General features: G+C 39.8%; 1 protein-coding gene across 1 annotated transcript in view; it reads right to left on the bottom strand.

Moving 5' to 3' along the window:
• The window catches only part of SLIT3 (slit guidance ligand 3), a 792,609-nt gene that overhangs the window by 722,275 nt on the left and 43,089 nt on the right, over positions 1-27,245 (bottom strand). Inside the window, exons 2-3 of the mRNA XM_036752562.1 lie at positions 10,431-10,502; positions 4,635-4,706 (exon numbers count right to left, since the gene is read on the bottom strand). Of these exons, the coding sequence (XP_036608457.1) occupies positions 4,635-4,706; positions 10,431-10,502 (144 nt within the window). The remainder of the gene's footprint in view (positions 1-4,634; positions 4,707-10,430; positions 10,503-27,245) is intronic.

Genomic DNA, 27,245 nt, shown 5'->3' on the forward strand with positions numbered 1-27,245 from the left:
ATACCTATGTATTTTAAAAAAACGTGATTTGGTAGAGCAAAATGTCATCCTAAAAGCTTTCATCCAAACAAGGTATCTTTCCTGTTAGTGTCAAAATCATACATGAGTCTTTGAAAGATTCAGTAAGACTTGCATCAAATTCCTTGTGATTATTAACATCAAGCAAGGCACAAAAAATGGAGTTGTATGCTCAACAAAGATATTTGTCACTGTCATTGGAAGTCTTCACACAAAGGCTGGATGATCAAATGTCAGCTATGTTTTAATGGGGATTCTTTTGGAGGGGCATCTGGGTCAGACTAGATGTCTGCTGAAGTCCTCTCCAACTCTGAAATTGTGTGATAATATGATGTTCAGCACATAGTCTAAATGGAAAGAAGATTCCTTAAAGATGGTGAAGCCCAGCAGATACTTCTGTTTGAGGATGATGTGCCAATTGCATCAAGCCCTAGAATAATGCAGGACCTCCTAAATTAGATACATATTCACTCGAACCAAAGAGTGTGTTTTAAATATTCACCCAGGAAAACCCAAATGGACGAAGAATGTATCTTTGTCTAGACCAGGATGAGCAATGTCAGTGACAACCTACTTTCTAAAATGTGTAAAATCTGTATGGGAAGGTTCTACATATAGATTGAGGGTATCCATGAGAAAAATGTGGGAGAAGAAGAAGATTTTTGTGAGTATGTTTTGACAGCAGACTTCATCATTACAGCCACACAACTGAGTCAAACGTGCAAAGAATACAAGCACCCACTGTGTTTACTGTATATTGATTTTTAAAAAAAAGCATTTATTTGACCCAACTGAGTAAAATGCATCCCTAAAGGCTGTCCTGCAAAAATGAGTCTTCTATGCATATGTGAAGCTAATGTAATATATCTTGATCAAAGAAACCAGAAGTATCTCTAGTTCAATGACCCTCACATTTTTCATGTCAAGTGATGTTTAAAACAGGGAGACACATGCTCAGCAAGGGTTTTGCTACTGCCCAGGATGTCCTGGGCAGATTCTGAATGAGAGAAAGATCTCCTAGAGATTCTTGATTTCATGCAATATTGTGCAGATTGCCTCAAGTCCCAGAACATTATATGTCCTTCTTGATGATAGCCATGATTATCCAAGAAAACAGCTTAACAATCAGCCTCAAGCAAAGTGGAGAAAACAAATTGATAAAGAATGCCCATTAGCCAAACCATGGCGTCCAGCTGGATAGCCAGTCAACTGAGTTAGTGTGTCAGTACATTCATCTAGGAGAGGCACTGCAAATACATAATGAAGTGAAACCAGAATTGAATAGCAAAAAGGGAGCATGTGGGATTATATTTTGGGAAACTGCCTGGTGTTTTTAATGACCCAATCTGCTCCCCAACATGCAGTTTTTTAATACCAGTGTTCTCCTGAAGTGATGGTGTAGGGCACTGAATCTTAGAACACCATAATTTCTGAAGAATTATAATTGTGGGAGTCCATAAGGGCAATGGAGAGACACAGGAAGGCAAAAGTAGACTGTAGCACACAAGAAGTAACAGAAGGGCTATCATCCAGAAAATATGTGACTTGTTACAAGAGCACTTCTTTGGATGGGAGGGAAGAAAGGGGAGTTTAATGGTTTGTGACATATATGGAGGGGGAAAAACAGCATCAGGAAAAAAGATGTTTTTTAAATGCAAAGAAGGAAGAAAAATGGCAGAAGGGAGCCAAACTAGCAGAGCAATTGTTACTACCTTGTTCAATTTAGCATCTATTTGAGTTGTAAAGGAGGAAAAAAATACCATATGTAAAAGAAACCCACAGTTTCTTATACAACACTCTGTCTTGTTCTTTGTATATTGAAATGTTTCTGTTTGTGGATGATTAAGTTAACAATTAAGATTTTTTTAAAAAGAAACTGATATAGTCACATAGTCATAACAAGGCCTAATAGATGTCTGGCCTGAGTATTGCACTAGTATCCATGAAATATTAAAACAAACAAAAAACCTAGAGAAAGGCCTTCAGTAGACTGGGTAAATCCATAGTGGGAGATCTATGGGTCAACACTAGTAGGAATCACATGGGATGACAAGGCGTGGATAGGTGGCAAGCTTCATTGATGGAGATGAGGCCCACACTGATGAGACTGCGGATCTACTGAAATGAACAGAACTAAGAGATTAAATATAAGTTATGTTTCTAAGGTCTCCAGGCTAATCAATGTCTGTTGAGTTGTTCTCTCTGTTAGGTCACTGCCATAGACGGTCATTTCTACAAAGTTTCTCATCTCATTAGTCTAAGTTCTTTAAAGGGCTAGTGTTACTCTGGAATCATGGTATTCACAAGTCCTCAGCCGTATATATTATATGACTATACTAGGCCAAGAAAGAGAAATAAACAGCCCACCAACATATTTTACCTTTGTTTCCTGAAGGTAAAAGAGTACATGAATGCTTATTTGCAAAGTTTTATTTAAACAAATTCCACATGTCTGCAACAGAGAACAATTAGTCAAATTAATAATTCTATTTACACTTCTAGTTCCAAAGCTATTTAGAGTAAGAGACTGTGACTTGATTATGGCCCTTCAAAAGTAACATGTTCAAATTTCATTTTTAGTGTTTCACATGAGTGATCCAGACTCAGCAACATGTTCATGTACTCCTAAATCAAAACAGAAAATTTCACTTAAATGATTTGCCTTGAGAACATAATCTAAAAAGAAGCCCAAATCATTAGTTTTCTAATCATTCATCCCTTTTGTGAATATTAGCTAATATTCAATCTTTAGCTGTTATGCTGTCAAGAAAGAAAGAAATTACATTCTTTCCAATCAAGTCATTGAAACCATGTGCTGTGATTTAAGTGCCAAGGGCTTCTATGAAAACTTTTAATAGGGTAATTAAAGAGACGGAACCAACTTTTAGGGGAAAATTGTGAGATTACTTTTATCTGGTGTGAAGGTCTTAGATCGTTTATGACAGTACTCAGGAAAATATGGACACCATTATTCCTCATATAGGGTCCCACAGTGTCATATGGAAGGAGCCCATAGGAAGGATGGATACGACCCTATATTATTCACAGAGTGTAAGGCACCATAAACTAGTCAGCATCAAACATTCAAGTTGACTGAAGCACCTCTTCGAAAATTTAATTTGGCCAAAGAAGTAAATTATTCTGGTAAGATATGTCACTATTAGAGCTCTCTCTCTAGACTGCAGTTGTACCACCTTAAATATCCTGCCTACCATGATTGTGAAGGAAGTAGTAAAATATTTACCAACATGAGTAATAACTCATCTATGTATTCACTACCCAGAAAACCAAAAGATAATACCCATATATAGTAAACAGACATGTTATCTGCGAAAAACTGAAACTGCCCACCTGACCACTGGGACAGCTCAACCAAAGTTACCATGTATGTAGTTAAAATTATTTAAAAAATAAGTATATGGCATATTCTTGGGGCTCCATTTCTGTTGCTAACAAAGGCAAAGCCACTGACCTATTTTTAAACCACACGCAAAGCTATTCTCTTGTGGAAAGATATGAGCCTGCTGACACTGGTTATTGTGGCTGATGCTAGCAGATGAATGTACACCAACTACCTCTGCTCCTCATCCTTCCCTTCATACAAAAATGGGGTAGAGGAGGTCCTAAAAGAAAATGGTAACCACCTCTTAGCAGGGAGGTAATGGATTGAGGGCATGAGACATACAAAAAATGAGATGTATATGGTCAATTCAGGAATTTGTTTTACTTGACTATGCATATTTGTTACAGGAGTTCGCTTAACTTTTCTTTTGGTCCAATTTTGGGGGGAAGTGGAGAAGATATATTTTTTTGCTAATTGAAGAAAATTAAATTTAAAAAAGGAAGGGAGGGAGAAAGGAAGAAGGAGAAAGAGAATAGAGAAGAAGGAACAGGTAAAGAAAGAAGAAAGAGAGAGGAAGGAAGGAAGGAAGGTAGGAAGGGAGGGACGGAGGGAGAGAAGAAGGAAGGAAAAGAAAGAAAAAATGTTAAAGTATAGAAATCGAGCTTTTGCTGCCAAAATTAGGAAGGACAGTGAGTATCTGACGGTGATTCTAGTTTCCATGAAAGGAAGTCCTATAAGCTTTTCTCCCACCCAAAAGGAGATGATCTAATATGGGGTAAAAATTCAATGGTTTAAATATTGAGTCAGATTGAAAGTTCCAAAAGAAACAATCAGAGTTGGAGCTTCAGAGTCAAAAGGAACTAGAAGCCAACTAATTCAGCTTCTTTATTTTATAGAGAAGATAACTGAGGCCCAGCAAGTTGAAATGACTTGTCTAAGGTTACACAGGCAGTAAGTAGTGAGTGTCAAAGCTGGAACTTGAACCTGGATCCTCTTATTTCAAATCCAAGGTTCTTTTCAATCCTGTGGGCCTCCCTTATTCACACACGAGGGGCCATTTTTAGGGAGGGTTTTTTTGTGATTTCTCTTTCTTTTGAGAAAGAAATAAAAATAATTAAAGTGGATCACAGCAGCAGCGTGTCTTTAAAATACATTCAGGAGCTCTAAATACAAGAGTAAACATTTCTATTAAAACTCAGTATTTTGTGTTGTAAAGATCTCCAGAAGACCAAGCCAAAATCTGCTTTTCAGAAAACGACGACCAGGTACTTACAAGCGTTCCAATTGCTTCAGATCTTGGAAGGCCCCTCGCTCTATCACACTGACCTGGTTTTCTTCAAGATGCCTAGAACCACAGAAACAGCAACAGTCAGTATAATGTTGGTCTCTGCCTATTTACTTACTACCCATTCCTGTTTGTGGAAGGGTCAGTGGCCATGCCCAGGGGTCCCAGGTATACACCCCCCTTCTCAATCTTGAATAAGTTTTGGGTTGGTTTTTTTTTGGGGGGGGGAGGGAAGTTAATCACTTCCCTCCCAGCTCAGCACCACGGTAACCGGGGGTTTAACCGCCCGCACACTTCTACCTGACAGATTGGTTTCCATGCATCTATTTTAAGAATGTTCCCAGCAAATGTCCCCCCAAGCACTGCAGGGTGTTGCAAAGAAAAGAAAGAGGGAAAGCTGCTCCTTTCAAAAGCCACGAAAATAATCAGCATCTCTCTACCTGGCACTCCTTTCCTCCAAGGAGTTTAAAACACTTCACATAAACTATGCTCACCCTAGCCCCTTGGGGATATCCTTACTAGAGGAAAGTGTTTGCTGGGTACTGACCATAGCTAAGAGAGCCATCCAGATTCCAGACCTTCCTCTGTCCCAATGCTTCACAGATGCAATTCCACTGTGAAGTGGTAAGAGAGCAAGCAAGTCCTTGATTTTTAATGGACAATCTGACCCTTGAAGAGAGAAGCTAGGTCTCTTCAACTCCAGTCATGCGTTCTGTCTGTAGAACCCTCAAAGCATCAAAACAGACAAACTAATTCTTCCCAAAAATGGTTTGTTAAACTCTCTACTTTAAACTCTCCTTTAGGTTCATTTTAATCTTCCTGAGGGATTAAATCTATTTCAACTTCAATGTACAAGAAAACATTTGTCTTACTAAGTTAAAAAAAAAGGAGCACGGCAGCTTAAAATGGATTAAATGACCACGGGGGAAGGGAATTATGAATGAGGCTGCTACATATTCTTCTGCATGTGACTGTTCCAGGGCTAGGTCAAGATGCTTGGCTCTGGTTGGGTCCGAACAGGATTTAGCAGAGGGCCTTCAGCTTCTGGTGAACTGCAACCCAGGGAACTTTTTTTTTTCCAGAAAAGGGAAGACACTGAGACAGACTGTGGGCTTCTCTGGTTAAGGCAATGGAGAGAAGGTCTGCTGAAGGAGCTATGAGTAAAACTAGGAAAGCCAAGTCATCATTCTTCTAAGATGTAGAAGACAAAGGAGCATGGTCACAATATAAACAGCATTTAATATAAAAGGAGGGGAGGAATTAATGCTAAAAAGTCAGACTGAACAGAATCATAGAATTTTGCAGCTAGAACAGACTGGTTAATCAAAACTCATGTGAAAGAATCTGAGGGTTGAGCGGGGAAGTCATTGGTCTAAGGTCACGCAGTGAGTTAGGAGTTAAAGCCAGGTGTCCTGACCCCTGTGTCTCTTCTCTTTTCACCACTCTACCCTGCAAGGAATAGCAATGATAACAACTAACATCCATATAGCACTTTATCCAGAGCTTTGACTCACAACCACACAGTGATGTAGGCAGTACAAGGATTCTGACCCCCATTTAAGAGATGAGCAAAATTAGTTGTCTGACAGATTACATGACTCGTCCACCATTCACACTGCTAATGCATGTAGGAGTTGGGACTCAGATAAAAGTTAACAGTGAAAATTCAGAAGTTTTTTGGAATTTTAATGGATTCAAATTAACTCATCCTGTTATGGAAAGTACAATTTTATTGTACTTGTAAGTTTGTTCATTTGTGATTTTCCCCTTAAGTCAATAAAACAAGCCACAAGACTTGGTGGTAGTATTTTCTAACTTTTGCACAAGTGCCAGATTGACAACAGCTGAGCTGTCACATTCAGGCTAATTTTCTGGAAGGGCCTCTCACAAACCTGCCATGGAGCACTCCCCCCGGCTCTACCATTTCTGTACCAGCCACTAGAATATCCTTGACTCTCTTTCACAAGAATGAGAAGACTGAAACATTATGTAATGGGATGAGAAATGAACCAGATGTGTGACCTTGGGCAAGTCACCAAACTGCTTTCTGAGCACCAGTTCCCTTACCTGTAAAGTGATAAGAGTTGAAGTAAATGATGCCTCAATTGCCTTCTACCTCTAAAATTCTGTTATCCATAGTTCAAGGTCTCTTCCAGCTCTATCATTCTGCATTCTAAGGTCCCATCCTGCTTTGCCATTCTAAGAACTTCTATGTTCTTAGGTATCTTCTAGCTCTAACACATTATGATCTCATAACACCACATACAGAAGTCTTTGCTAAAATGTCCATGTTATAAAAAGCTGGACTTGCCAGGTCCTCCTAGGAAGGTCACCATTATGAATTCCATCTTACTAGAAAATACATTTGGAGGCACCAGGCTCAGGAAGGTATACAAGGACCCAGAAGGCACTGGTCACCAGGACAATTAGCTTGTCATGCCCTGGGTCTGCTCCAAATTAGGGCAACACAGACTTTGCTCATTTTCTGCTTTTTTAGCATTGTTGTTTTTTAGTTTTAACACTGAATTAGACTCGGAAATTACCCACATGTGATGATGGCCAGGGACGATTTTAACTCTTTTATTGACCCCATTTGGGATAAAGCTGGTTCCCACATTTTAAACATAGCAGAATCCTTGCGACATATTATTCAGAAAGGAAGGCTAATTGATACCACCAGAAGAGTCTTTCTCCCGCTCCCTTCCCCTCCTCCAACCTCTCAAGAAAATGAGCCCTTATTGGGTAATTCATAAGTCTTCTCCATGAATGGATTTCATTTTGCAGGAAATTATAATGGGGATGAGGTTGAAGTTGCCCAAACTATTCCATCTGATCCTGCCCCTTCACCTGCACAACATTAACAGCCCTATGTGGCAAATGGGGTGGTAAGTTAAAATTATTCAAGAGTATTGATTTTTTTTGGCTTCACTACAAACTGTAAATAAGAAGCAGATATGGGGAATGTGCTGGGGTGTGATGAAAGCTTTTCAAAGAGAGTAGTTGTCTAGGTTACTCAAGCTAGAAAGAATACACTGAGGAAAAATATGGCCAAAATGCCTGGGTATTTTACTAGTGTATGTTAGCGAGTATTTCAGTCACCTTATGTAGCAGTCTTTCCGTGTAAAAAAGGGGCACTCGAATTAGATTGTCTTAGAGTAGATAAGGCAGATAATAAAACACAGCATATTCACACAGTCTATGAACAGGCAGGGACATTTTTGGCACGGCTTATGAAACAGGAAGAATGTCCCAATTAACTCAGGAGATAAACTGCTGTAAAAGGAATGCTGTAGACCATCCAGAGGATATTAATACAATCTTTTGTGATTATTTTAAACTTTATATTTGCTGAAAGCAGATATGGGAATTGGAATTTTTATTAGGCTTTCAAATGCAATAGGAAGAAAACTAAAGCTCTGTGCTTTGTTCACACACACACACACACACACACACACACACACGCACACGCACACAGCAGCCATGCTAGAAAATGAAACATTGGGTGAAATATCTGTTGCAAAAAAAATACCTCAGATGTAGAAATCAAAAGACCCTCCATTTCCTTCACCCCAGTTTTTACATTAAAAAATGTCTATCCTGCTGAAAGAAAATACAGTTCTTTAACTGATCAAATGCTTGGGATCAGAGAATTATCGCCCTAATTTCTTTTTACTAATTTATTTAAAATAATCCCCTCAGAATTCACTCTAACCCCAAATTTTAGCCCAAATTTTTATCCTGACCAATCAGATTCAAACCATTTGACAGTTTATTTATAATAGAAAAAAGGAGTCTAGATATAATAAAGTTCTCTTTCAAAATCTCACCTCCTCTGGTTCAAGGACTATGTGAAATGGCCTTAAAAGCCACCTTGCTAGCTTGAGGTTTGTAGGATCCAAAAATGTTAGAGCTGCCTTCCCTCCTGGAAATGGAATAGGCTGTTTTGGGGGAGGAGCCACTGAAAATCCTGGAGGTCCTTAAGCCCCACAAAAGTCTACATGACCATGTTCCAGTACGGTATAAGACAAGATTTATGTTGTGAGGAAGGTCTCAGTGACCTCAGAGTTTCCTTACAACTCTAATGCTATCATTTCTATCATTCTAGAAGGAACCATGAGAATTCAGGCTAATTCCCTCATTTAATATGGAAAAGAACACTATATAGAAGGTCACAATGATAGAACCGGTTACCACAGATAGCTCCATGATTCCTGTAAATAGCTTGTTTGTACATATTTCTTCGCATGTTCTCTCCCCTATCAGATTGTGAGCTCACTGTGTTGTCCACGTAGAGTTTTCAAAAGGATACTGCTCATAATAGGATGTAGGGGAGAAAGGGCTGTTCTTAGAGTCAAGGAGATCTGGGTTCAAGTTCTGCCTTTGATTGTGTGGGCAAGGCACTTAACCTTGCTTCTCTAAGTTAAGATGTTGAGTTGTCTTTTTAGTTGTATCTGACTCTCCATCCGATAGGGCTTTTCTTGGCAAAGATACTGAAGTGGTTTGCAATCTCCTTTTCCAGCTCATTTTACAGATGAGGAAATTAAGGCAAATAGGGTTAAGTGACTTGTCCAGGGTCACACAGCTACTAAGTGTCTGAGGCTGGATTTGGACTCAGGGACATGAGTCGTCTGGCATTCTATCCATTGTGCCACCTAGCTGCCCTTCTCTAAGCTAAACTCAAAGGCTAACTTGGAGCTGGGTTCCTGCAGTGCATCAGTAGAGGGAGTTTATGTAATTAGAGTTTCCCACATTAATGATATAGGGGGAAGGAAATAAGCATTTATTAAGTGCCTACTGTATGCCAGGTACTGTACTGACAGCTTTACAAATATTATCTCATTTAATCCTCATAACAACTCTGGGAGGTAGAGAGGTACTATTATGATTCCCAATATATAGCTGAAGAAACTGAGGTAGACAGAGATTAAATGACTTATCTGGGGTCACACAGCTAATACGTGTCTGAGGACACATTTGAACTCAAGTCTTCCTGACCCAGACCCAGCAGTGTATCCACTGCACTCCCTACCTGCCTCTAAAACAACCGTGTTCATCCCTTCCATGGGAAAAAGGAAGGGGAGGGAACAAACATTTATTAAGCACCTCCTGTGTATCAGGCACTGGACAATACACTTTCTCCTTTGATTATTTATAAGTCTGGACCTAAAGGGCTGACTTTTGCTTCTACCACCTCTGCAGTTAGCAACACTGAGAGACATTTTTTTTTTCATTTCTGGACCTTACGAAGTCTACAAGAACCATTCCTGACACTCTTGGCTTAGACTTTTCAGTCAATCAGTATTTGCTGAGCTTTAGGAAGGGAAAAAGCTTTAACTTCCCAGCAACCAAACATGGTATTACTGGTTTGGTTTTTTTTTTCTCTATTTAGCAAGAGCTGTGGGTATTTATGGGGTACTTTGTGGAGGCCCCTCAGGGAAAAGCAAGGTAAGAGTCACTGTAACCCAATCTCTTTTTTAATGCACAGACTGGGCAAGATGTAGGAAAGAAGCTCAATGGCTAACCAATGTGAAGTTATTGCTAACAGCATGAGAGCAGGGGCATGGAGATCTCCTTGTTCATACAACCTCTTCTTTTCCTTGTAATGAGGATACTCTTTCCCCTCTGGTTTGACCAAACTCTGCACTATTGGCCCATAGGAGATGGTGCCATGTGCCTCTTTTGGCCTGTACAGTATCTGTTCTACCTGATGTGTTTGGGGCTAGGTGATATGGAAGTCATGCCCATTATCCCAGAAGACAGAAAACAGGAACCCATGTTACTTACAAGACTCGGAGATTCTTGAGACCAGCAAAGTCCGTCTTTGTGATTCTGGTGATATTATTTCTGTCCAGGTCACTACAATAAAAAAAATAGGGTAAGATTTTTTAAAGTCACACGAATAGTTCATATTACTATTGCATTTTAGAATACTTCAAGCAGTTTTTCCCAAACATATTATGAAGTATGTTGGTCCAAGATTTTTAGTTATTTACATTTGGTACTGGACCCATCATATCACTGGTACAGTTACAAAGAACTCCCCTCTACCAACACAGATTTTTCTCTGCTATTTATAGTTTTAGAGTTTCCCGTGGAATTGAAAGATTAAGTGATTTACTTAGAGTCCTATGGTTTTTGTCCAAAGCTGGACTTGAACCCAGGGCTTCCTGACTCTGAAGTTGGCTCTCTATCCACTAAGCTGGGTTGCCTCTTGGCCCAGGTATCACTATCCCCATTTTACAGATAAGGAAACTGTAGCTGTACAGGATTAAATGATTTATAGTTCTCTCTTCCATATCACAATTTTCCCCATTGCAGTTGCAACACATCATGGGTCAGCATAAGAAATTAAATGGGAATTTGGGGGGAGTTTCACAGAAGCTGTAGATGACACATGAAGGCCAGCAGATGCCATGGAAAAAGTTTAGAAACTCAGAAATACATAAAATATATGTATAGTGTTGTATAATATAGCCTATGACCAAATGCTTAACACAAATTTTACGATAAGGTACTGTAAAACACCCCATAAAAGAAAAAGAAAAAAAAATCAAACTTCTCTGGTACAAAGGGAGAGCCAAGAACTTTTACTTGGATTTTCCAGATTTCAGGAGTGCAGTGCCCTTCACCCCTTCAATGTAGAAGGGATAACTGTAATACAGCATAATTAAATCATGTCTTCTTACTCTTTCTAATCCACTTTCCATGATACCATACTATTTCTCCGTACAAAAGATTTTCAAACTAGGTGAGCCTTATGGCCCGTCCAGCATAAGATCTCTGGTTCTGCATGTACTCCAAAAAATACTGCATATCATTCAGTCTACAAATATTTATTAAGTATTTACAATGTGTCAGTCACTGTGCTAAGGTCTTAGAATACAAATAAATGCAGAAACAATGCGTATCCTCAAGAAACTCACATTCTAATGGGAGGGAAAACATGAAAACAACCACACACATAGAAGATACATATAGAACAAATGAGAGCCAATTCCAAAGGGAAGGCCTTTGTGAGGTCGCAAGGGGTCAGGAAAGACTTTCTGCTGAAGGTGGAATTTGAGGTGAGTTTTAAAAGAATTCAAGCAAGCTGGGAGCCAGAGGTGAAGAAGGAGAGCATTCCAGGCCTGGGAGGCAACCAGTGAAAAGGTGGATTTGGGAGATGATGTTGTAGGTAAGGACCAGCCAGTGAGCCCATTAGCTGGATTATAGACTACCTAAAAGACAGTTTATATAGCTCTGGCCCTGGAGTCAGGAGAACCTGAGTTTAAATCTGACCTCAGACACTGGCTAGCTGTGTGACCTTGGGCAAATCACGTAACCTTGTTTGCCTCAGTTTCTTCATCTCCAAAATGAACTGGAGAAGGAAACGGCAAACCATTCCTGTATATTTGCTAAGGAAACCCCAAATGGGGTCATGGAGAGTCAGACATGGCTGAAACGACTCAACAACAACAGAGTACTGGAAGGGGAATAAAGTATAAGAAGCCTGGAAAGACAGGAAGGGACCAGATTGGGAAGGCTTTAAATGCCAAACTGAGCATGTTTATATTCGATGCTGGAAAGTAATAGGAACCCCTGGAGTTCTGAGCTTTAGGAAAATCATTTTGACAGCAGAGTAGAGGATGGATTGAATCAAAGAGAGATTTGAGGCAGGAAGACCTATGAGAAGGCTAGTGAAATATTAATAGCTCAGGCAAGAGATGAGGAGGGCCTAGAGAAGGGTGGCTGATAACTGTATGAGCAAAAAGAAGGGGGTGGATATGGGAGACATTGTGAAGGTAGAAACAACGAGATTTGACAACAGACTGGATATGAGGGGTGAGTGTGAGTGAGGAGTCAAGAATGAAATCGAGGTTAGACACCTGAGAGACTTGGAAGGACACTGGTGCCCTCAATCTATTTGTCAAAGAAACAACTCTCTCAAAGACTAGAGGTAACTGACCCCAGCCATCTCTACATACCCCTGGTAGCCCACTGTGGTGTGAAACCTTCTTTAAAGAATGATCTGCATGACTACTGATAGCTTTGATTTCTTCTGATTCTCTTTTTTGAGGGGGGGAAGGCAGGGCAATTGGGGTTAAGTGACTTGCCCAAGGTCACACAGCTAGTAAGCGTGTCAAGTGTCTGAGGCTGGATTTGAACTCAGGTCCTTCTGACTCCAAGTCTGGTGCTCTACTCACTGCACCACCTAGCTGTCCAATTTCATCTTCTGAAAACTACCTGCTGATAAAGTCAAAATGGGTATATGACTTACATATAAAGACTGATACTATATGTAAACTAGGAGAGCAAGGAATAGTTCACCTGTGAGATCTATGGAGAATGGAAGAATTTATGACCAAAGAAGAGATAGAGAACATTATGAAATGAAAAATGGATGATTTTGATTACATTAAATTGAAAAGTTTTTGCACAAAGCCAATGCAATCAAGGTTAGAAGGGAAGCAGAAAGCTGGGAAACAATTTTTACAGCTAGTATCTCTGATAAAGACCTTATTTATAAAATATATAGAGAACTGAATCAAATTTATGAATATAAGTCATTCCCCAATTGACAAATGGTCAAAGGATATGAACAGGGAGTTTTCAGAGGAAAAAATCAAAGCTACTATCATCATATAAACATGCTGTAAATCACTATTGATTAGAGAAATATGCATCAACAGAAGTCTGAGGTATCACATCACACCTACCAGATTGGCTAACAGGACAAAAGAGGAAAATGATGAATGTTGGAGAAGATGTAGGGAAACTGGAACACTAATGCATTGTTGGTGGAGTTGTAAACTGATCCAACCATTCTGGAGAGCAATTTGGAACTATGCCCAAAGGGCTATAAAACTGTGCATACTGTTTCACCCAGCAATACCACTTCCAGATCGATATCCCAAAGAGATGATAAAAACAGGAAAAGGACACACATGTACAAAAATAATTATAGCAGCTCTTTTTGTGGTGGTAATTGTGGTAAATGTGGTGGAAATTGAGGGGATACCCATCAACTGAGGAATGGCTGAACAAGTTGTGGTACATGAATGTAATGGAATACTATTGTGCTGTAAGAAATGATGAGCAGTTGGATTTCAGAAAACCCTGGAAAACTTATATGAACTTATGCTGAGTGAAATGAGCAGAAACAGGAGAACATTGTATATAGTAACAGCCACACTGTGCAATGACTGACTTTGATAGACTCAGCTCTTCTCAGCAATGCAAGGATCTAAGACAACTCCAAAAGACTCATGATGGAAAAAGCTATCCATATCCAGAGAAAGAACTTTAGAGTCTGAATGCAGATAAAAGCATGCCATTTGCTCTCCTTTTCTTTTGTTTTGTTTCCTTTCTCATGGTTCCTCCCATTAGTTCTAATTCTTCTTTACATCATGACTAATGTGAAAATATGTTTCATATGAATGTATAAGTACAGCCTATATCAGATCACACACTGTCTTGGGGAGGGGGGAAGAAAGAGAAGGGGGAGAAAATTTAAAACTGAAAATATTATGGAAATGAATGTTGAAAGCTAAAAATAAAATTAATTGAAAATAAAAGAATTGCTGTTTATATTCTTTGACCAATTATCAATTGGGAAATGGCTCTTATTTTTGTAAATTTGGCTCAGTTTCCTATACAGTTGAGAGATGGGTCCTTTATCAGAGAAACTTACTATAAAAATAATTTCCCCTGGTTTCCTACTCTCCCAATTTGGCTGCATTGTTTTTGTTTGTAAAAATCCTTTAAAATTTAATTTAATCAAAATTATCCATTTGCCTCCCATGATCTTCTCTATGTTGCTTGCCTTCTTAATGAATTGGGGGAGGGGCCAGAGGAAAGGAGAGAAATTGGAACTCAAAATAAGATATTAATGTTTAAAAAAATCATCTACTCCTCTGCTGGAGAAGACTCAGATCTGTTTTCTAAACAAACTCCATTAGTTTTCAGTTATTCACATTAATTCCCTCCCAGACTTCTCTTTCTTCAAATAAAAACCAAAATAAAATAAATTTCTACTAAAAAAAGCAAACTACATATACACAAAATTGTTTCTTATGTGGTTCCGGACTGGGTGTCAGGAGATCCGGGTTCAAGTCCTAATGCAGTTAGTAACAAGCTGTGCAACTTGTTGTAGAATAATTCATTTCTCTGGGCTTTAGTTTCTTCATTTTCAAAATGGGGCACTTGGATTTGATGGCCTGCAAAGTCTCTTCAAAGTGTTAGTCATTCCTCCTATGCTCCTATGACTGATATATAACCAAATGGACCAAGAGAAAGGCTTCCAGAAGAATACTTCTAGAGCAATCCCTTGAGAAAAGTAGAATGATAGAGTAGAAAAGATTACCAGATTTGGAATCAAGGACCTGGATTCAAATCTTACTTCAAACACTAGATTTGTATGTGATCCTAGGAAAGTTGCTTAAACTCTCTAAGGCCTTAATCAGCTCTACTCTGTTTAGCTTCAATTCACAGATACCCCTTGGTGTCCTTCCCCCTTTCATCTTCCTTTTGTGTGTTGTCTCCCCATGTAAGATTGTAAGCTCCTTGAGGCCAGAGACTTTCTCTTATCTGTATCCTCAGTGCTTAGCACAGTGCCTGGCACATAGTAGGTGCTTAGTAAATGTGTATCGAATAGATGTGAAGGGAATGTGGCCTCTGAAGTCTCTCCCAGGTCTAGCATACTTCTAAAATCCTGTCAACTGACGAGAGGGTCCTAGAGTCACCTCCAAAGCTCACAGCCAAATGCCCCCATTGCAGTATATTCTACGTCCCCAAGAAGCTGATCTAAGCAAGAAATAAAGGGATTCCCAATAGGTGGGGGAGGGCAACAGCTGAGCCACAAAAGAATAGAGTCAGTCCTATCCAGTTCCCCTTCCTAGTCCCTGAGTTGCTTTTCTGTCATCCCACTCTAGCTGAGAGGCTGCCAGGAAAGGGAGGTGTATATTTTTATGGCTGATAAATATAGTGACAGACACAGAGAGCTTTCCCTCTTCCTCTCCCTCACAGCATTTCTATGACACCAATCACCATGGCACCTAGGCATTCAAGAAAGACACAGGATTAGACACTGCATGCCAGAATGGAAAGGGAAGGCTTTTTCTTTCTGTTGAGCTAGCTCATTCTCCCCCACTGAATACCTGATAGGGAAGGTTGTTCTGTGACCCCTGCCTGACAGATTTCTAGGACAAAGAATCTTAGGGTCCAAAAGGCCCTTAGGAAACATCTAATTTAACCCCTTCATTTTAGCTAGTAAGATGAGAAGAGTACCCAACTTGGGGTCAGAAGAGGTTCGGGACCCACCTCTAAGTGTATCATTAGATTATAAATGGAGAGAAATCACTTATTGTTACTGGGCCTTAGCTAACTCATCTGTAAAAGCAGGATAAAATTATAGTATCTATATCACAGGGTTATTTTGAAAATCAAATAAGGGGGCATCTAGGTGACACAATAGATACAGCACCAGCCCTGGAGTCAGGAGGACCTGAGTTCCAATCTGACCCCAGACATTTACTATATGACCCTGGACAAGTCACTTAACTCCAATTGCCTCCAAAAGCAAAAAAAAAAAAAAGAATTAAAATAAAATGAGATGATAGACGTAAAGCATTTTTTTAAAAATAAATGTTAGATTTTATTGTTACATGAAGCCCAGAGAGCCAGAAAAACCTATGTGAAATTCCAAACAGTAGAATAGATCTTCAGGGAGAGTTCAGGTCTCCTCCCTCCCATCCATTCACTGAGGCAGCTTTGGCTCCAGGAAGAGTCTCAACAAGGGTACAGTGACCATTTCCATGAATTTATATAGACACTGGTCTGAAAGTTTCCAAAGAAATGCAGTGTGCCCGGAAAAATGCCAGGAAAAAGCACTAGATGATTTAGAGTCAGAGTATCTAGGTTCTAATTCTGTCTCTGCTACTTACTCCCTAGTGACCTTGAACGATCCATTTCTCCTCACTGATGCTTAAGTTCTTCATCTATGAAATGAAGAGAATTCGTGATGCTAACTCCAAGACCCCTTTTAGTTTAAATCCTTCTATGAAACGTCAGCATCTCTTTTTTCTTGACTATATTTCCATGGTACATCCTATTTACCTAGGAAAAGAAAACCTCGTTATCTCTGTGTGTGGGCACCTGATGAGAAACCTGTAACAGGAGGGGGCAAGAAGGGCACTGAATCTAACATGGATTTTTGGAGTCTCTACCCAAGGCTGGGAGAAGAAACCTCAATACCAAATATTTGCTTCCTTTCTTTAAAAAAATAGCGTTCTGTTATCAGTGTAATAGTCATCAGCAAATACAATCCTTTCAGTATAGAAAGGAGAAAGAAGATTGCATAAAAAACTACGAACGCCTGACTGTCCATTTTTATTAGGGCTTCAATTGTGGAGAATAAGTCAGGGAGCTATGATAGAAGTGCCCCAAAATGAGCATCAATAAATACTCTTCGAAATATACAGAAAATAGAAAGAAGCGTAGAAGGGCCCACAGATAGAACAATTTTGTCACTACTCATTTTCATGAGCAAGCCAGGCCAGTCTTCACCACATCCTCTGGCCTAAAGATTCTCACCGCTTTGCCTGTGCCGCTTCCCCAGCCTAGAGCACCCTTCCTAGCCCTCTCTGCCCACCCAGATCCTAAAGTCTCATATTTCAAGTCTCATACTCATATACTTCAAGACCTAGGCTAGCATGACCTTTGTTTTATCATTGAGAAAACTGAGGCATAGGGGAGTGAAGAGATCTGGCTAAATTCACATAAGTAACAGGCAACAGAACCAGAATACCAACCTAGCGCCTTTGACTCTAAAGTCATTTTTCTTTCCCTTATATCATGTTTCCTCAATCTGGTTCCAGAAGCAGTTACAGTACTTAATTCCAATCATATATTTATCCTCCATTCCTGATGGCTCATTGTGGCATAAGGGTAACCTAGGGTTCTCCTTGAAGCTTTTCTTGACCCCTCCATTCCACACTGAATTTTCCCCTTTCTAAACTTGGTAGCACTTATCATTTTCACCATTTATTTTCATAGGATCATAGATCAAGAGTAGAGGCATGGTGCCTCTGCAATCTGGAAAATCCATATGAAATTTTTTGGCTCTCCCTTCATACCAGAGAAGAAGTCTGAATTTTCTTTTCTTTTTCTTTTATGGGGTGTGTACAGGACCTTACTGTAAAATTTGAGTTGATACTATACACATATTTTTGCATTTCTGAGTTTCTAAACTTTTTCTGTGTCATCTACTGGCCTTTGCACGTTGTCTGCGGCTTCTGCAAAACTCCCACCAAATTCCCACTTAATTTCTTATGCCGACCCACAATATATCAAAAGCGCGATGGAGAAAGTGGTGACATGGAAGGGATAACTATAGTCAAATCCCTCATTTTACAGATGAGGCATCTGGGAAGGAGAAGTTAACCTGATCAAGGTCACACAGGTAGTGTCAGATGCAACAATCTACAATCTTGTACTGTTACTGAACATATCTTGTCTCTCTAACTGTATTGTCAATTCCTGATTTACAGGAATGGGAAATCTTCTACATTTTAGGGTAGTGCTAATCAGTGTTGAACATACTGTAAAGGCTCAATAAATGTTCAGTGAACTGAATTAAAAAGGACACCAGACAGCAAGGAGGAGCCAAAACCACACCTTCCAGACAGCACATGAAGGCCAAAGAGTCCCCTCAGCATCCTCCACCTCCCTCCCATCATAGCTACTAATATTCCTCCCAAGGCTGTGCAAAATACAATGCTGTACAAGAAGATCTGGAAGGCATTCTCTGCATTTGGTTCTAGTTGGTGTGAGAAATAGTGTCTCCTGCTTAGCCGAGCACTAGCTCTAGATCACAAGCAGGTCTATGTGGCATGGGTGGCATTCAGTCTCTGAATACATGGAAGAAACAATAAAATCTCATAACCCTGTCTGCCTCCCTCCTTTGCAAGCCACCCAAAGGAACATACATGCCTTGCCTTCTCCCATTCTTTAATTTGCCTGAAACAATGGAACTCTCTGGTCCTATTTACACAGAACTAAATGGAATTTCCTCTCTGGGATCCACCCACTGTCTTCAAGACCAGCAGTTCCATCATTGTGCCTGTGATTAGGGGGATTAGGGTATAAATATGCCAAGGATGAAGTCAGTCCTTACATGGAGAGATGGGGTTTCATGAGCTCCTTATCTATATCTTAAAAGCTGTTTTTTAAAAATTCTGCTTACCAAAAAAGACCCACAGCCAGGACCCACATCAATCCAGCTGGTGGCAAAGTTACCCTAACTACCTCAGGTCTGTTCCATAGCTACTCTGCTTGTCACAATTAAAGCTGGTGTCGTGGGACTATGAGAAGGCATTTCAGGACTCTTCCATTCCACCAGTGTCTTGACCCACAACGATGCATAACATGAGGATAACCCAACTCCTCCTAAAGGGGGAGTTTTAGAGCATTGCTGGAGAAAATAAAACAACAGATTCCTACTTTTGTAGCTTAAATGGCTAAAAGAAAGAAGAATAGTAGTTGACATTTATATAGAATTTTCCTCAAGTAAGCCTTATGAGAGGGTCATCTCCAGTCATCCTGGCCTACATCTGGCTACCGGACTCAGGTGGCTCTGCAGGAAAAAGTGAGGCTGGTGACTTTGCACAGACCTCCCTCACTTAAATCCCTTCCTGACATCATGGTCCTCTTCAAAAATGAAGGACAAACAACAATAACAACAACAAACCTCATGAGGTGGGTAGGTTTTATCTCCTTTTTACAATATTTAAATGTGGTAAAATATTAAAATATTTTAAAATTTTAAATATGGTAAAATTTACAATTTAAATATTATCTCCTTTTTACAAAAGAAAAAAAACCAGTGATAGGTTTCATTTCACTTCTCTGAAAAATTGCTCTAATACTAAGAAGCAGGTCCAGCATTTGAAAAGAGTTCTCATAATCACAGTCCTAGAGCAGGAATGGAACAGGAAAGTTCATCTAGTCTAATCCACTCATTTTACACAAGAAAGCTAAAGTCAAAAGAAGGTCAGTGATATTTTCAGTCACACAGGTAGCAAGTAGCATAAGTAAGATTTGAACCCAAGTCCTTTGACTTTAGTCAGTCAGTCAAGGACCATTCATTAGGTGCTTGCTATGTGCTGGCACTGCTAAACCCTTGGAATACAAAATAAAAAAAAAGACAAATATATAGTCTCTGCCCTCAAGGAGTTCACCTTCTAATGGAAGAGAAAACATGCAAATAATGATATACATATAAGAGATACAGAATGTAACTGGGATGTAATTCCAGAGGGAAAGTATTAGCAGCAAGATGCATAGGAAAGGCCTCCTGCAGAAGGGTATGGATTTGAGCTAAATCTTGAAGAAAGTCAGGCAAACAAGGAGGCAGAGGTGAGGACAGAAGGAGAGCCTTCTAGGCATGGGCAACAGCCAGGGGAAAAGCATAGGGCTGAGAGATGAGATGTAAAGAATGAGGAGGAGCAAGCCAGCCAGAGTAATTGGATCGCAGAGTACTTGGAAGGTAGAAAAGTATAAGAAGACTGGAAAAATAGGAAGGGGCCAGTTTGTGAAGGGCTTTAAATGCCCAATAGAGCATGTTTTAGTTGATCCTGGATGCAAGAGGGAGCCACTGGAATTTATTGAGCAGAGGGTCGGAATTGTCACACCTAAGCTTGAAGAATATCACTTTAGTAGCTGAATGGGAAGAAAGATTGGAGAGGGGAGAGACTAGAGGAAGGAAATTCAACCACACAGTTATTGTAGTTGTCCAGGAGAGAGGTGATTAGAACTTATGCAAAGGCAGTAGCTGTGTGAGTAGAGAAAAAGGAACAAAGATGAGAGATTTTGTAAAGATAGATATTACAATACTTAGCAACATGACAATAGATTGAATACATATGGGCTGAGTGGAAGAAGTTAGAGATGACATCAAGGTGTTGAGCCTGGGTGACTATGGGAATGATGGTGCCCTCAATAGTAATCTTAAGCACTAATGCATTGTTGGTGGAGTTGTGAACTGATCTGACCATTCTGGAGAGCAGTTTGGAGTTATGCCCAAAGACCTATAAAATTGTGCATAGCCTCTGATCCAGCAATACCACAATTTGTCTGCACCCCAAAGAGATTTTTATAAAAGGAAAAATACTTATATGTACAAAAATATTTATAGCAGCTCTTTTTATGGTGGCAAAGAATTGGAAATTGAGAAGATATCCATCAATTGGGAAATGGCTGAACAAGTTGTGGTATATGATTGTGATGACAAATACTACTGTGCTATAAGAAAGGATAAGCACGTTGCTGGAGGCTTAAATGAACTGATGCAAATGGAAATGAACGGAACCAGGAGAACATTGTACATAGTAATAGCAACACTGTACAATAATCAACTATGAATGATTAACCTATTCTAATCAATAAAATGATCCACGATAATTCTGAAGGACTTATGATGAAAAATGCTATCCACCTCTGGAGAAAGAATTGATGAAGTCTGAATGCAGATCAAAGCATATGATTTTTTTTTACTCTGTGTGTGTTTTAGTGTTTTCTTTCACAAAGTGACAATATGGGAATAAGTTTTACATGTCTGCACAAGTATATCATATCAAATTGACTGCCTTCTCAATGGGGAGAGGGGAGGAAGGAGGGATGGAAGGAAAATTTTGAATTCAAACTTTTAAAAATTAATATTAAAGGCCAAGATGGCAGCTGGAAAGCAGGGACTTGCATGACCTCCCTACCAGGTTCCTCCAAAAACCTATAAAAAATGGCTCTGAACAAATTCTAGAACTGCAGAAACCACAAAATAGCAGAGGGAAGCAGGGCTCCAGCACAGGACAGCCTGGATGGTCGCTGGGTGAGGTCTATCACGCACAGAGCTGGGAGCAGAGCGGAGTGGAGCCCAGTGTGGGTGGTGGCAGGACCAACCAGGAGCTGGGCAGAACAGATCCTACCGCCCTAAATCAGTGAGCTGTGGCAGTTACCAGACTTCTCAACCCACAAATACCAAAGACAACAGAGAACTTTAGTGGGAAAAGCAGTGGGGGTCACAGTGAAAGTTCAAGGTTCAGCCACTGCCCCGAGGGCAGCAGGGGTGATGCAGCTACAGAACTACAGCTGCAGTTGCTTCAGGCCCCAGGCCCACCTGGTGGGAGGAATTCAGTGGCAGATCAGAGTGGGAGTGCAGAGCCTGCTCAGATCTGAGTCAGGTCCAGGTTGGTGGTTCTTGGGGGAGGAGGAGTGCTTGTGTTGCAGAGCTGGCTGTGTAGAAATAGCTCTGAAAACAACAGCGCATCCCCTCAAGCTTGGAACAAAGTACTCTTTACTCTACAAGCAGTCATACCCTGATGAAAAAAGTAAGTTGGCTGGGAACATGGCCAGGCAGCGAAAACACACCCAGATTCAGTTTCAGACTTTGGATTCTTTCTTTGGTGACAAAGAAGACCAAAACATACAGCCAGAAGAAGTCAACAAAGTCCAAGAGCCTACATCAAAAGCCTCCAAGAAAAACATGAACTGGTCTCAGGCCATGGAAGAGCTCAAAAAGGATTTGGAAAAGCAAGTTAGAGAAGTAGAGGAAAAATTGGGAAAAGAAATGAGAAGGATGTGAGAAAACCATAAAAACAAGTCAATAACTTGCTAAAGGAGACCCCAAAAATACTGAAAAAAATACTGAAGAAAACAAAACCTTAAAAAATAGACTAACTCAAATGTCAAAAGAGCTCCAAAAAGCCAATGAGGAGAAGAATGCCTTGAAAGGCAGAATTAGCCAAATGGAAAAGGCAGTCCAAAAGACCACTGAAAAAAATACTACCTTAAAAATGAGATTGGAGCAAGTGGAAGCTAGTGACTTTATGAGAAATCAAGATATCATAAAACAGAACCAAAGGAATGAAAAAGTGAAAGACAATGTAAAATATCTCATTGGAAAAACCACTGACCTGGAAAATAGATCCAGAAGAGATACTTTAAAATTATTGGACTAGCTGAAAGTCATGATCAAAAAAAAAAAAAGCCTAGTTATCATCTTTCAAGAAATTATCAAGGAGAACTGCCCTGATATTCTAGAGTCAGAGGGTAAAATAGAAACTGAAAGAATCCACCAATTGCCTCCTCAAAAAGATCCCAAAAAGAAAACTCCTAGGAATATCATTGCCAAATTCCAGAGTTTCCAGGTCAAGGAGAAAATACTGCAAGCAGCCAGAAAGAAACAATTTGAGTATTGTGGAAACACAATGAGAATAACCCAAGATCTAGCAGCATCTACATTAAGGGATCGAAGGGATTGGAATATGATATTCCGGAGGTCAATGGAGCTAGGATTAAAACCAAGAATCGCCTACCCAGCAAAATTGAGTATCATGCTCCAAGGCAAAATATGGATTTTCAATACCATAGAGGACTTTCAAGCTTTCTCAGTGAAAAGACCAGAGCTGAATAGAAAATTTGACTTTCAAACACAAGAATCAAAAGAAGCATGAAAAAGTAAATAAGAAAGAGAAATCACAAGGGACTTACTAAAGTTGAACTGTTTTGTTTACATTCCTACATGGAAAGATGATGTATATGATTCATGAGACCTCAGTATTAGGGTAGCTAAAGGGAATATTCATATACATATACATACATGTATATATATGTGTGTGTGTGTGTATGTATATATATGTACGTGTATACACACACACACACACACACACACATATATAGAGAGAGGGGGGGGGGCACAGGGTGAGTTGAATATGAAGGGATGAAATCTAAAAAAATAAAATCAAATTAAGGGATGAGAGAGGAATATATTCAGAGAGGGAGAAAGGGAGAGATAGAATGGGGAAATTATCTCACATAAAAGTGGCAAGAAAAACCAGTTCTGTAGGAAGGGAAGAGGGGGCAGGTGAGGGGGAATGAGTGAATCTTGCTCTCATCAGATTTGACCTGAGGAGGAATACCATACACACTCAATTGGGTATCTTACCCCACAGGAAAGAAGGAGGAAGAAGATAAAAAAGGGGGGACAATAGAAGGGAGGGCAGATAGAGGGAGGAGGTAATCAATAACAAACACTTTTGAAAAGGAACAAGGTCAAGGGAGAAAATTCAATAAAGGGGGATAGGTTAGGAAGGAGCAAAATATAGTCTTTCACAACATGAGTATTGTGGAAGGGTTTTACATAATGATATGCATGTGGCCTATGTTGAATTGCTTGCCTTCTTAGGGAGGGTGGGTAGGGAGGGAAGAGGGGAGAGAATTTGGAACTCAAAGTTTTAAAAACAGATGTTCAAAAACAAAAAAAAAAACCGTTTTTGCATGCAACTAGGCAATAAGATACACAGGCAACGGGGCATAGAAATTTATTTTGCCCTACAGGAAAGTAAGGGAAAAGGGGATGGGAGGGGAGTGGGGTGACAGAAGGGAGGGCTGACTGGGGAACCGGGCAACCAGAATATATGCCATCTTGGAGTGGGGGGGGGAGGGTAGAAATGGGGGGAAAATTTGTAATTCAAACTCTTGTGAAAATCAGTGCTGAAAACTAAATATATTAAATTAAATAATTTTTTTAAAAAATTAATATTAAAATTGTTTTACAGGTAATTGGAAAAATGAAATATTAAATTTTTAAAAAATATATTAATAGGAAAATTGGGAAAAGGACATGACTTGTTGTGAGGGAGGGAAGATAATGAATTCAGTTTTAGAAATGTTGACTTGAAGACACTTGAGGGGATATGCAGTACAAGATGTCTAAAAGGTGGTTGGTGATGTGAGCCTGGGGCTTAGGAGAAAGAGTAGGGATGGATATATAGATCTGGGAAGTCATCTGCAGATAGATGATAACTGAGCTGATAAGATCATCAATTGAGAGAGAATAAAGGGTGGAAAAAAGACCCAGGACAGAGCCTTGAGGAATTACCCAAATGAGAGGGTTTTAGCTGAATAAAGATCCAGAAAAGGAGACTGAAAAGTGGTCAGACAGGGAAGAAGAAAAGCAGGAGAAAACGATATCACAGAAACCTAGTTAAAAGAGAGTAACCAAGAGAAAAGGGTGATCAGTAGCATCAAAGTTTGCAGAGAGGCCAAGCAGGATGACAACTGAGAAAAGACCATTAGATTTAGCTGAATTAAGAGATCATTGGTAATTCTGGAGAGATGGGTTTCTGTTGAATGGCAAAGAAGGCAAATTGCAGAAGGTTTAGAAGTGAGTGAGGAGAGAGGAAATTTAGACACTTAGTATATAAACCTTTCTTAAGGATTTTAGCCAAAAAGAGAGGAAAGATTGCTAGAGAGGATGATAGGATCAAGCAAGGGTGGGTTTTTTTAAGGATAGAGAAGAGATAAGTTTGTTTATAGGAAACAGGGAAGGAGACAGTAAATTGGAAGAGATTGATGATTAGAGAGAGAGAATAGGGATGGTAGTGGTTAGCAGGAGCAATCTTCTGGAAGAGTGGAGGAAAGTTAAATTGAGAGAGATTTGTCTTTGTTGGATTTTTTTCATCAAATAATATTATATTTTTTTCCAATTACATGTAAAGATAATTTTCAACATTAATTTTTTAATGAGATTTTGAGTTCCAAATTTTTCTCTCTCCCCCTCCCCTCCAAGGGCAAGCAAAGTGGGATTTTTTGCTGTGTTTTTTTTATTTTGGAGTTAAGTTTCTGTAACACATTAAGTGCTTAATGTAAGGTTAACTTAATTAATTAATCATCAATCCAAGTGCTGACTTCCAAGCTTCTCAGCACTAAGTAAATCAAGTGCCTGTGATTGAGTCTTGCCTTTGATTGAACCAAGAGTCTTTGATTGGAAATAGTGATTGAATCAAGAGTCTTTGATTGGAAATAGTATATATTGGATTGCTTGGAGGGAGAGTGGGGTGAAGAGAGAAGCAGAGCTGAGAGACAGAAGCAAAGCTGAGAGAGAGAAGCAAGTGTGAGTGGGCTAGGGGAGCTTGCTTGTGGCAAGGCTTAACAGAAACGATGTTTGTGATGCTGGCACTCTGTCTGTTGGTCTGTGTTAATTTCTTGGACAGAAGTCCTGTCTATCGGTCTGTGTTTAATTCTTCGGACAGAAGTCCTGTCTTTTCATCTGTGTTAATTTCTCAGACAGACGTCTTGTCTGTTGATCTGTGTTAACTTCTCAGACAGAAGTCCCGTCTGTTGATCTGTGTTAATTTCTCAGACAGAAGTCCCGTCTGTTGGTCTTTATGAGTGGATTGAGGTGATGGTGCTGGCAATGTGTATAAATATTGTTGTAGCCCTGTTAACCCTTGCTTTCCCAGAAACAGAAGCTGTGGGCAGGAGCCCCTGGAACCTGCTATCAGGCAGGAGCCAGAAGAAGTTGGAGTGGAGCAGTCCCCGTGAGCTGAGACAAGGAGCAGGAGCGGAGAGCTGCCTGTGTGTATGAACTCAGGCAAGAGCTGGGAGTGGTCAGCCCTCAGAGAAGGAACCATGGGGTTTGGAAGTCAGCCCCAAGTCAAGATGAAAGAGGATTTTACTTGGACACTCTGTATTGATTGAGGAGATTGTAACTTACTGTGACCTAGGAGTGGATGTTGTTTGTATTTTCTGCTACCCCTTAGGGGATATGATATGTTGTGCTAGGGAAGACCTTGGCCTGGAACCCCTTGCTTGTGTAAACAAGTATTTTGGGGATGAAATGATATATGCTGTGTGAGTATTCTGAAGAATGCTATGATATACTGAATGATACGTTTTATTTAAGACTATGTGACCACCTTAGTAATAAGTTATGTTATATTGTTGTTAATGTTATGCTTTAGTTTCCTGAATAAGGTTTAGTTCTGAATAGAGAGTTCATTATTCTATGCAATTAGACCCTTAAAGCTATTCACAGCAGCAGTCCTCAAGTGATTGGCTTTACACCTCCCCAAGATGGCACACAATCTGATAAAGGTTATACATTTGCAATCACATAAATTATATTTCCACAATAGTCATGTTGTAAATGAAGAAAAACAGAACAAAGGGGAAAAAACAACGTAAAATAAATATGCTTCAATCTGAATCAGACTCCATTAATTCTTTCTCCGCATGTGGATAACATTTTCCACTATGAGTCTTTTTGAATCATCTTGGATTATTTTATTACTGAGAAGAGCTAAGTCAAACAGAGTTGATCATCAATGTGGCTGTTATTGTGTCCAATGCTGTCCTGGTTCTGCTCACTTCACTCAGCATCAGTTCATGTAAGCCTTTCCAGGTTTTTCTGAAGTCTGCCTGCTCATCATTTCTTATATCACAGCAGTATTTCATTACATTCACATACCACAACTTTTTCAGCCATTTGAGGGGTTTATCTTTGTAAAGAGAAAGGCTACCTCTTAGCTGAGATGGGGGGAAGGAGATGATAGTGGGACAAGACATCTGAGTGATGTAAGATGAAAAAAAGGTAGAGGAGGGACCTCTCATCAAATGGCCTCAAATTTTTTTTCAGTGAAGTCGGAAGTGGGGTCCTTGGCTGAGAGGGTTGGTGACAAGGACAGCCAAAGGATGTTTAAAGAGGGATGAAAAGTCTTCTTTCCAGGGTGCCTTTCAACAAATCACAATTCTATATCACTAAGGCTTACAAAATACTTTTCACAA

Source organism: Trichosurus vulpecula, chromosome 3 (genome assembly GCF_011100635.1).
Source record: "Trichosurus vulpecula isolate mTriVul1 chromosome 3, mTriVul1.pri, whole genome shotgun sequence".
Classification (NCBI taxonomy): Eukaryota; Metazoa; Chordata; class Mammalia; order Diprotodontia; family Phalangeridae; genus Trichosurus; species Trichosurus vulpecula.